Source organism: Aquarana catesbeiana, linkage group LG03 (genome assembly GCF_042186555.1).
Source record: "Aquarana catesbeiana isolate 2022-GZ linkage group LG03, ASM4218655v1, whole genome shotgun sequence".
Lineage (NCBI taxonomy): Eukaryota > Metazoa > Chordata > Amphibia > Anura > Ranidae > Aquarana > Aquarana catesbeiana.
In genome coordinates this window covers 312,877,995-312,890,153 of record NC_133326.1, presented here as the reverse complement: position 1 = coordinate 312,890,153, position 12,159 = coordinate 312,877,995, and the positions used below count along the sequence as shown (strand labels likewise).

At 44.7% G+C, this 12,159-nt stretch overlaps 1 protein-coding gene across 3 annotated transcripts in view; it reads left to right on the top strand.

Moving 5' to 3' along the window:
- Positions 1 to 12,159, top strand: part of HCFC2 (host cell factor C2) — a 74,829-nt gene that overhangs the window by 52,078 nt on the left and 10,592 nt on the right. For all 3 annotated transcript variants that reach the window (XM_073620295.1, XM_073620296.1, XM_073620294.1), the window contains one exon: positions 1,027 to 1,309. In XM_073620295.1, coding sequence (XP_073476396.1) covers positions 1,027 to 1,309 — 283 coding nt within the window. The remainder of the gene's footprint in view (positions 1 to 1,026; positions 1,310 to 12,159) is intronic.

The window sequence follows — 12,159 nt, the reverse complement described above, 5'->3', positions numbered from 1 at the left end:
AATGGTGTCTAATAATTGATAGACAGTCATCTCACTGAGTACAACAGGAGAGACATATGCCTGTGCTAGAATACATCACTGGCATGTGAGAACTGCCCTATTTCTCTTCTGTTTCTTTTCATGATTGAAGTCAACTTTTACTTGGAAGTGTTTGCTCCATTTTTTCATATACTGCAACACATGGATTCTACCCACAACATTCAGTCATTGCTGTCTCTTGTATAATCACCCAAGTTAATGGATACAATACAAAAGGAAATGTAAAAAGTAAATAAAGAAAATGTAGTGTTTATGATGGCAGATTAGTCCCAGGTGGTCTGTAGCAACACAGTATTCCACTGGGAACACAATGGGGGGGGGGGGGGGGGGGGGTAAAAGGGAGACGGCCTGGGGAAGTTATTCTCAATTATAACTTGGAAGATGTGATCTAATGCTGTTTGCTGGATCAGATGTACCATTGTGCACAGTAGGTCTGAGGCAAGGAGGCATATTTTTTCTCAGTGTGGGTGTAAATGGCCACGCTTGTTTTTTCCTATTACCTCTAAAAATGCAGTGATTTTCACTTATCTTTTTATGCATCGTCAGAGTATTCTAAGCCAGGATAGGACCAATAAAACTGGAAAATGCTCTAGAAAAATAAGGCAATCCTAGCAGAGTAGTGTTGCATTAGCCACTTAAGTTTGTGTATACATATTCCAAAGGTGGAACTTCTGCCCTGGCAGTTAGTAAAAACTTCAGCCGAAAAATGGAGTTGGCCTGCCAAGAATAGGTTCTAGGTGCCAGATCAATCTCGCTCTTTATGAGCCATTTGGGTCTTTTACATGTTCAGAGAGCCTCCCCACCTTCCTCTTTGTAGTTGTAGTGTAGGGCTTCTGATCCACTCAGGCTGCACAGGGCCTATCTATCCCTACAAGCTTAAGAGAAGTTTCTTCCATTCCACTGTAGATTGCACCTCGTTTGCTTGATTGAAAGCTTTCCTAAAGAATTGAGTCTGGTTATCTAATGCAACTTATGTAATTATTTCAGAGTACAGACTGTGTCCATATTTCATGGGAAACACCTTCTTCACCAACGGGAAACATTTTAGAATATTCTGCCTTCTTAGCTATACGTACTTCACTTCCTGAGGCTCAGAACCAGCTGGCATTCATGAAGATTTACAGTGGTGTGAAGACATCCTGTACTGTAACCTCTGCTCAGCTGGCAAATGCTCACGTTGACTGCAGCTCCCGACCTGCTGTTGTTTTCAGGATTTCTGCAAAGAATGAAAAGGGTTATGGACCAGCTATACAAGTGCGCTGGCTTCAAGGTAAGCACAGGAACAATTGTTATATGAACATTATGCTGCCACCTTCAGGTGAATAGACAGTGGCCAAAAAAGGCAGGAATGCCTTGCAAAGGGGCTGCCTTGGTCTTTAAAGATGCCTCAGATAAGGGATTAGAAGGTCTCGTCTAGGTTTCCTCTCTGGTAGCAGTGATTCTGCAGCCTGCGATAACTGCAGTGGGAATTTTGCAAGCCATGGGTGAAGCATATGCCCTGTTCCTGAGACACTGATCTGAAAGATCCTGTCTTCAGGCAGCTCCTGTTAGCCAATCTAAGAGCCTTGAGCTTCAAGGTTGATTCCTAGGAACAATCCATACATCTGTTTTCTAGAGTGAGCAGCAGGGCTTTCCAAATGAGATGGAACTTATGCCTCAAGTGTTGGTTGGTAGAACTTCTCTGCAAGAAGCAAATTGAGTGGCTGCCTTTTGAGGGCGATCACTGGTTCTCCTAAGGAGAAGGCAAAGGTGACACCAGTGGAACCTTCAAAATTCAAGAAGAGTTCCTTTCATAAGCAACAATCCTCGGGTTCCAAGCAGAAGCCTCCATCCGAGTTTAGTGAGGAAAAAACGGACTCCCAAATCCTCTCCTTCTGGAGGCAAAACATCCTCACAGTGAAGGGGTGCCCTGCACTTCTTGCATGGGAGGGGGGTGCTTATGGGCCTTCATAGCCTCCTGGAGTCAGGAAGTAACAGATGACTGGGTCTGCAGCGTGGTATCCAGAGACTGGGTACTATAGCTTTACTTCTTCCCCCTCCATTCTTTATGCGCTCAAGGATATCTTCGGATCCTGGAAAGACTGTTGTACCAGGGGGTCATCACTCCTGTGCCAGCTGGAGAGAGGTCTCACAACTTTTATTGCAACCTGTTAACGGTTCCCAAGCCAGAGACATCTGGCCTATTCTGGATCTCAAGGGTGTTAACAAGTTTCTGCAAGTACAGAAATTCAGGATTGAGTCCACCTAATCTGTGATTGCTTTGCTCTATTAGGGGACTCCCTAGTGGCAGTGGATATCAAGGATGTTTATCTTTACATCCAAGTTTTGCTGCCATTTGCAGTGGAAGATTGACACTATCCATTTGTGGCATTACCTTTTGACCTGTCCACAGCACCAAGAGTGTGGGCTCCAGTCCTCGGGTTGGTGAGGACTAGAGATATTCCCATTGGGAGATACCTGGATGACCTACTGCTCAGGGAGCATTTGACACAAAAACTAACTTCACATGTCCAGCAGACGTTACTAAGAGTCCTAGAGTTGTTCGACTGGGTGCTAAACATCCAGAAGTCGGCGTTGCTTATAGCGCAAGGTCTGGAGTACCTAATATTAGTGCTTAACATGGAGCAGTGCTGCATCCACAAAAGAAATGCCCAGGTAGAGTCCCAGAAAAATTCCCTCAATTTACACCTGTATCAAGGTGCTGGGTAAAATGGTAGCTGCCATTGATGCAATCCTCTATGCCCAGTCTCATTCCTGAGCTCTACAGCTTGGTATTCTGCTGGTATGGGATAGACATCAGAAGTCCTTGAATCTACATATGCATCTGACTTCCAAAACCAGGCTGACTCTGGGCTGGTGGATATCCACACAGATGCTGGATACTGGGAAATCCCTCCTTCCCATGAATTGAAAGATCATGATGACGCTTGTCAGCCTGTTGTGCTCGGAAGGAGTTATAGAGAACCTATATCCAACCTTCTACCTTCAGGCGTTTCCCATCAGGGTGCAGTTGGACAATGCCATGACTGCATACATTGGCCATCAAGGAAGGGACATGAAGTCGCAGACCTGATCTTCTCTTGGGCAGAACATTCCAGCCCTCTCGCTATGCACATTACTGGCATGGAAAATTGGCAGGAGAATTTTCTTATCCATCAATAGATTAACCAGGAGAATGGCCACTTGACCTGAAAGTGTTTGCAGAGATTTGTCTGTGGTGGCGGTGCCAGCTTTGGTGGAGATCTTGACATCCAACAAACTAGACAGATTTGTTTGCCATACCAGGGATCCTCAAGCAAGAGATGCCCTTGTGACTTGAGATCAGTTTTCCCTAATCTATGCCTTCCCTCCACTGCAGCTTCCTCACCTATTGTGGAGGGCGTTCTGGCATTAGCGCCTGCCTGGCCAAAAAGAATACAGACATAAATCTTGAAAGACCAGCTACTGACTCTTCCAGATTGACCAGATTTACTGTTGCAGTGTCCAATCTACCATCCTGCTTTATGGTCGCATGGCTGTTGAAACCCAAATTCTGAGGGAAATGGGTGTTTGTCGATCCCTACCCTCCTTAAGGCTAGAAATTGACCTCCAGGAGGGTGTACCAGTGTAAATGGAAGGCTTACTTCGCCTGGTGTGAGGCTTGTAAGTTTCATCTTCAACGGTATGTTGTTGGGTGCATTTTGGCTTTTCTGCAGTCTGGTGTGGGGGATGTTTCTGGCTCCTATAATGTCTCATTCCTTGTTGAAAGTCTTTGTGCAGGATGCCTGTGCGGCCTCAGTTGTCTCCATCAGACTTTAACTTGGTGTTGTCTGTTTTGCAGGCTTCTCCATTAGAAACTCCTGCGAGAGATTCTATTGTCGCTCCTTAGTTCCTCCTTGTGGTGTGCCATCGCCATAGGTTCCTCCATCACCTTAAATTAGTTTTTCTTGGAGAACCAAATCCTAATGGGAGGGGGATATTGCTTGCTTCCAAAATAATGGAATGCATGCTTTGGCCGCATTAAGCAGATGTAACAATAGGGAGCACTTGTAGCGTTTCAATGACATTTGGGGTTAGATGACAGAACAGAATAACAGAAAGGCGGCATTGTCGTCCGGCATCTGAATGTAAATTTCAAGATCCGATATTTAACCTGAAATCGGATCTCTTTGAGACTTTCACAGGACCAGAAGATGTGGAGCATTGAGCCTTCCTCCCTCTGTCATATCCAGCACAATGAGGAGCTCTGTGGGAAAAATGTATTTAGGGTTTTGGGCCATGTACCATCTAGTTAAAATTTTTCATTCCACAGGCGTGTGCAGTTTTAAAGCATGACATGTTTGGTATCTTTTTTCTTTTTTTATTTTTATTTATATAGGTCTCTTTTTATTCTGTGCAACATCATCTTTTATATTTTAGCAAAATAGGTATTATATTGTGTTTATGTGCATTAAAATCCATTTTAATATAAATTAAATAAATTGCATTTAAAAAATGGCTGCACATATATTGTGTGTGACGTAAAAAATTGCAACAACCACCATGGCCTCTGCTTCATAAAATATATATAATGTTGGGGGGGGGGGGTGTTCTAAGTAATTATCTAGCAAAAAGATGCAGATTTTTACATGTACAGTGGATATAAAAAGTCTATACACTCCTGTTAAAATGTTAGGTTTCAGTGATGTAAAAAAATGAGACAAAGATAAATCATTTCAGAACTTTTTCCACCTTTTAATATGACCTATAAACTGTACAACTCAGTTTAACAAGAAACTGAAATCTTTTAGGTGCAGGGAAGTAAAACTTAAAAACTTAAATAATAGGGTTGCATAAGTGTGCACAACCTTAAACTAATACTTTGTTGAAGCACCTTTTGATTTTATTACAGCACTCAGTCTTTTTGGGTATGAGTCTATCAGCATGGCACATCTTGACTTGTCACTATTTGCCCACTCTTCTTTGCAAAAACACTCACCCCACCGATTATCAATCAAATTCAGGTCTGGGCTCTGGCTGGGCCATTCCAAAACTTTAGTCTCCCTCTGGTGAAGCCATTCCTTTGTTGATTTGGATGTATGATGTGGGTCATTGTCATGCTGAAAGATGAAGTTCCTCTTCATGTTCAGCTTTCTAGCAGAAGCCTGAAGGTTTTGTGCCAATATTGACTGGTATTTGGAACTGTTTATAATTCCCTCCAACTTGACTAAGGCCCCTGTTCCAGCTGAAGAAAAACAGCCCCAAAGCATGATGATGCCACCACCATGCTTCACTGTGGGCATGGTGTTCTTTTGGTGAGGTGCAGTGTTGTTTTTGCTCCAAACGTATCTTTTGGAATTTATGGCTAAAAAGTTCAACCTTGGTTTCATCAGACGATAACACATTTCCCCACATGCTTTTGGGTGACTTCAGATGTGTTTTTGCAAAATTTATCCGGGCTTGGATGTTTTTCTTGGTAAGAAAAGGCTTTCGTGTTGCCACTCTACCCATTGCCCAGACATATGAAGAATACAGGAAATTGTTGTCACATGTATCACACAGCCAGTACTTGCCAGATATTCCTGCAGCTCCTTTTAATGTTCCTGTAGGCCTCTTGGTAACCTCCCAGCCCAGTTTTCTTCTCGTCTTTTCATCAATTTTGGAGGGACGCCCAGTTCTTGGTAAGTAATGTCTCTGTTGTGCCATATTTTCTCCACTTGATGATGACTGTCTTCATTGTGTTCCATGGTATATCTAATGCCTTGGAAATTCTTTTGTACCCTTCTCACTGAAGTTATAAAAGAGCGCGCACACTTATGCAACCAAATTATTTTATTTTTTTTTATTTTTAACCCCCCCCCCTAAAAGATTTCAGTTTGTTTTTCAGCTGAGTTGTACAGTTTATATGTCACATTAAAAGTGAAAAAAGTACTGAAATGATTTCTTTCTTTCTCATTTTTTTTACAACCCAGAAACCTGACATTTTAACAGGGGCGTGTAGACTTTTTATATCCACTGTAAGCATGTGATAAATGCATGTCAGAATTGTACTCATTTAATTTTGTGATTACTACTGTGATATTAGCTACTCTAAATATACCACTGGTAAAAAAAAAGTGCCCCCATTAAATTGAAATGTTGGCAACTATGCACTTGGCCCTTAAATGATATATTGCTTAAACATACCATGGAATGTCAAGATAGCACAAAACCCCCAAATGATCCCTTTTCGGAAAATAAGGTCATTTTGGGGGGGTTGGACTGTCCTTCCATTTTATGCCCAACATTACAAGCTTATGCCACACATCACCCACTCTTCTAACCAATTGAACCACCAAGTTCTTTCGGACACTTAATTTCCTTAAAAAATTTTTTTTTTGTTGTTAGAAAATTATTTTGAACCCCCAAACATTATATATTTTATTAAAGCAGAGGCCCTATAGATTAAAATGGTGGATGTTGCAAATTTTTTTTCACACAGTATTTACGCAGTGATTTTCCAAACGCAATTTTTTTAAAAAACAAAATGCTTTTCTGAATTTTAATGTACAAAAACACACTATATTGCCCAAATGTTTTGTAAAAAAAACAACAAGATGATCTTATGCCGAGTACATAGATACCAAACACGACATGCTTTAATATGACGCACACCCGTACAGCGATGCCAAATTACATATATTTTTTAAAAGCCTTTACAGGTTACCACTTTAAATTTACAGAGGAGGTCTACTGCTAGAATTACTGCCCTTGATCTGAAGTTCGTGGTTCACATGCATGGTGCAATTGCTGTTTACATAGGACATGAGACCGATGCTGACAGGGGTGGTTTAAATTTTTTTTAATTTAGCTTTTTCATCTTATTTTTACACTATCCCTTATTTATTTATTTTATTTATTTATTTTTTTTTATAATTTTTATTGTTATCACAGGGAATGTAAATATCCCCTATGATAACAATAGGTGGTGACAGGTACTCTTTTTTGAAAAATTTGGGATCTATTAAACTCTAGATCTCTCCTCAGCTCTTAAAGCGGGGTTCCACTCAAATTTTTAACTTAATCTTACCCCCTTCCGTTAATTGCATCGATGTTCAAATGCCGCATGAAAATTTTGTTATCTCTGTAATTACCTTTATATTGTACTTTATTGTAGCACTTCCTGTCTCTCCTCCCATGGGAGTAGGCGTGTTAATGTTTATTGCCTTTCCCCGGCGCCGCACTATCTCCTGGGAACTTAGTGTCAGGCTTCCCAAGATTCAGTGCGGGAAACAATGATCATGCGTGTGAACAAGCTGTGAATGAACAGCATTCACCGCATCCAGGAAATCAATGCTTGTGGGCTTCACATGCCCACAAGCAAGATGGAAACAGCCAGCATCACATTTTTTAAGTTATTCTTCAGTACGAAAACAGACAGAGGCGGAAATATTACACCCAAACTGTGAGTATTATTTTGGGGTTAGCAAAGTGTCTCAATGACCTAAAAAAAAAAAAAAGATTGGTCGCCGGACTCCCACTTTAAAGCATTTGACCACACCAAGATCGGTGTGATAAGGTGCTTTCCCAATTTCCCAATGGCACTGTTTTTATCCGGTGAAACCGAAGTCATGAAATACTTGTAGCTTTCAGTTTCTCAGACCATAGAGATAATTGGAGCCGTTCTGGTCTCAGATCAGCTTTATGGTCGGCTAGTAGAAAACTGGAAAAAAAAAAACCCTGGGAATCAAAACACCCCATCCCTAAGGATCCTCCATTGGCTAGCCATGAAGGACCGGGTTACATTTAAGACCCTCTGCCTCACTTACAAATTTACACAAGGAAAAGCCCTGCAATACCTCAGCGACAAAATAAAGCACTACACCCCAGGTGGCTCCCTCCGGTCAACTAACCAGAGCCTCCTCCACATCCCCAAGACCCGTTATAAATTAAAAGACGAACAAAGGTTCGCAGTCCCAGGACCACGGCTATGGAACGTTCTACCTGCGGACATCCGCGCGGAAGAAAACCATCTGGCCTTCGGGAAGAAGCTCAAGACCCATCTCTTCTGAAGATCCAGATGGACACTGGCGGCAAAAGCGTCTTAAGGCGATTTAGTTTGCATATGTAGCGCTATACAAGTTATTCATTCAACCACCGCCTGCATTTTTGGGTTCCCCGGTGGGACAGGGAAGCCCGAAAAAACCATGGAAGACGGCGGGAGGGGGGATTATGTTCCTCCCACTGCTTGTAAAAGCAGTCTAGAGGCTAATTAGCCACTTGGATTGCTTTTACATGAAAACGGACCGCCGGCTGAAAAAAACAATACCAAGATGATGCCTAAACCTGCAAGCATCATTCTGGTATAACCACTCAAATTCCAGCAACATACTAGTACGTCGCTGGTCCTTGTTGGGCATATATTGTCATGTTCTTTTTTTTTTTTCATGCAGCCTGTGGGTTACATGAAAAAAAGAGAACCTAACAGATTGCTCCATTCATATTGATCAATTGGTGGTATGCCCACCATTAGAATACTACCCTGCATCCACCCACTTCTAACAATGGGTATACATGCATCGTTCTTTGGGCTGTGCGAAAAAAAAAAAAGAATCAGATTCCTCCATTCACATCAATCAATGTGGATGAAGAAATCTCTGCCAAGAAAAGTATGTAGTACCCTGGAGTTTAGGCAGGGTTGCTCCTCACAAATTCACTTGCCAGGAATAATTATCCTGGTTGATTGTTAGAGATCTATTGATTTCTCCCTAAAGTTGGCCTTGTTGCACTTTTCTCTTCTACCGCTAGGTGGCCGGGTACTTGGTGGTACTAGTTATGAAAAGGGTAATGCAAGGTCAAGTTATGGGTACATAGGGGTGTCTCAGCTAATGGGCAGGGGTTTTCTTAAATCCCTTGACCTGCTGGGAGATACTATATATTTGGATGGAGTCAGGTGATCTATGTTCTGTGCCACCTGGACGGCTGTCTGGGTGGACATGTGTTGTCCTGCCCGGGCTGCTAGGCCAAAGATGGGGCCTATCCTGGGCACATCTGGCTGCTAGGCTTTCTGGGGGCCTACCAGAAGCAAGAGAGCAGCGCGGGGTTGGGACTGCAGCTTGCAGTCCAACTGAATGTGACGGTTCTGCCGGCCGGAGAACCTGTTGTGGTTGGAGGTAGAGGGGAAGCAGTCACCAGTAAGGGACTATCCGCCTTATTACCAGGGACCTCAGTGAGTAACTGAAGCAAGTACCAGAGCAGCATTCTCACCAACTGGGGACGGTGAAGAATCAGGAAACTTCAGTGGGTATCAAGCCAGTACGTATCGTGAGAGAAAACCCTGTTGCTGTCAAAATAAACAAATCAGTGCTGCAACTGAATGGCGTACCTGCAAAGCAAACAATGGTTAACAATAAAACACAGTAACAGTACAGTAAAACAGTAGAATGACATACCTGCAAAGCAAACACAATAAAACAGTAACAATAAAACATTACAGTATAGCAAAAAATACAGTAAAACAGTAAGAACACTAAAACAACTATTTTTTTCTTTTTTTTTTTACACTTTTATTAGTTCCAGGTTAGGGTCTCTCAAAATGTGATGGCCATCTAACATCTTACGAGACCCTGTGTAAGTGTGCCCTCAGACTGTGGGGGACGCTAGTATAGTTCTGATCAGATCAAAGATATTGATCTGTTCAGACACTATACTAGTAATGGAGATGTGTGGTGTGTGTGTTAGTGCTACTAGCAATCAAAGGGTTAAAATCTGACGTTGTCTGGGAGTGACGCTACCACTAACTGACGCTAACACCTAACTGATGTCAACCGTGACACTATTACAGTGATCAGAAAATAGATCTGTACACTATACTAGTGACACTGTGACAGGGAGTGAAAGGGTTAACTGGGGGTGATCAAGGGGTATGATACCCTAAACCTACCTGGGCCTACTAACTACCACTAACAGCCCTAACGTGATTTAGAGTCACAAGTGACACCAATGCAGTGATCAGTGAAAAATCTGACAACTGCACTTGGTGACACTGTGACAGGGAGTGAAAAGGTTAACTGGGGGACGATCAGGGGGCTAAAGGTGTGCGTATGTGTCCTAATGTCAGTGTAGTGTTGATGTACTCACAGTAGATGTCTTCTCCTCGCTCGCTGGAACCAAAAAGGGCTCCACGAGGGGAAATTACATCACTTCCTCTGCCTGTGTTTACATTACACAGGCAGAGGAGGCTCTTTCATTCGCCAGAACCGATCAGCAGGCCCAGGCCAGAAATCATTGACCTGGACCTGAAGATCGATCGGTTCTGTTCTGTCAGTTCACCCAGCCGGGCCGCCCTGCCGCAGTATATGTGCGGTGGGCAGTCCTGAACTGATTAATTTGCACAGACAAGGGGCAGGATTGCTTTCTAATTACTGATAGATTTTAGCTGGTGTCTTAGCTTTCTATGTCTTTTTGCACCTCCCTTTCTTCATGTGCCCCGTCTCATTCTATTTTATTACAAAGAACTTCATGTCTGAACTTATTTGTTTTGGTGTCTTTGTATTAGGGTTGTACTGATACCGGTATCGGTGACGATACTAAACATTTTCACGAGTATGGGTATTCGTGAAATTGTACTGATACTGCAAAACCGATGCCTTCTGGCTCGGTTCTTTCAGCTATCAGCAGGATTTCCCTGCCAACAGCTGAAGTGTGAAGAAAAGAATGCCGGTAATTATTGGTTGTTAAGGAGCGGGGCCGCCGGGTCCTTAACCAATCACTTTTCAGCTGTCCAGGATTTCCCTCCTGCCAGCTGTCACCGGGCCCGGACTGGTCTGGTCGTGCCACATGTACTAGTAAAAGCTGGCTAATGTGACAGCAGAACCGGCGCCAGCATAATGCTGTGTAGACAAAACAATAATCCTTGCAGCAGCTCGCCCTATGCTCTCTCCTCTGCCCGCTCCACTGTGTTTCATACCGCATATAATGGGGCGTCCATTCTGTCAGCCAGCTCTGATTGCAACCAGGAGATGCAGTCACCCACAGCATCCAATCACATCACTCGTCACAGCCCCAACCACACTAGCCCTCACCTACCCTACCCTCGCTTACCCTCCTACTCCCCCCCACCCTGCCCTCGCTTACCATACTACCCCCCCACCCTGCCCTCGCTTACCCTCCTACTTCTCCCCACCCTGCCCTCGCTTATCCTCCTACTTCCCCCCACCCTGCCCTCGCTTATCCTCCTACTTCTCCCCACCCTGCCCTCACTTACCCCCCCTACCCTCACTTACCCCCCCCCCACCCTACCCTCACTTACCCCCACCCTACCCTCACTTACCCCCACCCTACCCTCACTTACCCCCCACCCTACCCTCACTTACCCCCCCCACCCTCACTTACCCCCCCACACTCTACCCTCACTTACCCCCCCACCCTACCCTCACTTACCCCCCCACACCCTACCCTCACTTACCCCCCAACCCTACCTTCACTTACCCCCCTCCTACCCTCACTTACCCCCCCTCCCACCCTACCCTCACTTACCCCCCCTCCCACCCTACCCTCACTTACCCCCCCTCCCACCCTACCCTCACTTACCCCCCCTCCCACCCTACCCTCACTTACCCCCCTCCCACCCTACCCTCACTTACCCCCCCCTCCCACCCTGCCCTCACTTACCCCCCTCCTACCCTCACTTACCCCCCCTCCCACCCTACCCTCAATTACCCCCCCTCCCACCCTACCCTCACTTACCCCCCCTCCCACCCTACCCTCACTTACCCCCCCCTCCCACCCTGCCCTCACTTACCCCACCCTGCCCTCACTTACCCCCCCCCACCCTGCCCTCACTTACCCCCCCCTGCCCTCACTTACCCCCCCCTGCCCTCACTTACCCCCCCTGCCCTCACTTACCCCCCCTGCCCTCACGCCCCCCCCCCACCCTGCCCTCACTTACCCCCTACCCCTCTTCACCCTGCCCTCGCTTCCCCCCCCCTGCTTCAATAAAGACTTTACACTTTACTTTCTGTGTGGGTGTGCTGCCGATCCAAAGATTCTCTGTTCCATATTTTCTGCTGCAGTGGCAGGGCGTGCACCCCACCTCACAGAAGCAACATTGGAGTGTTACCGATTGCATCACCTGTGAGCAGCAATCTCTTTTTGTCACCATTTAGTGTAATGGTCCCTATA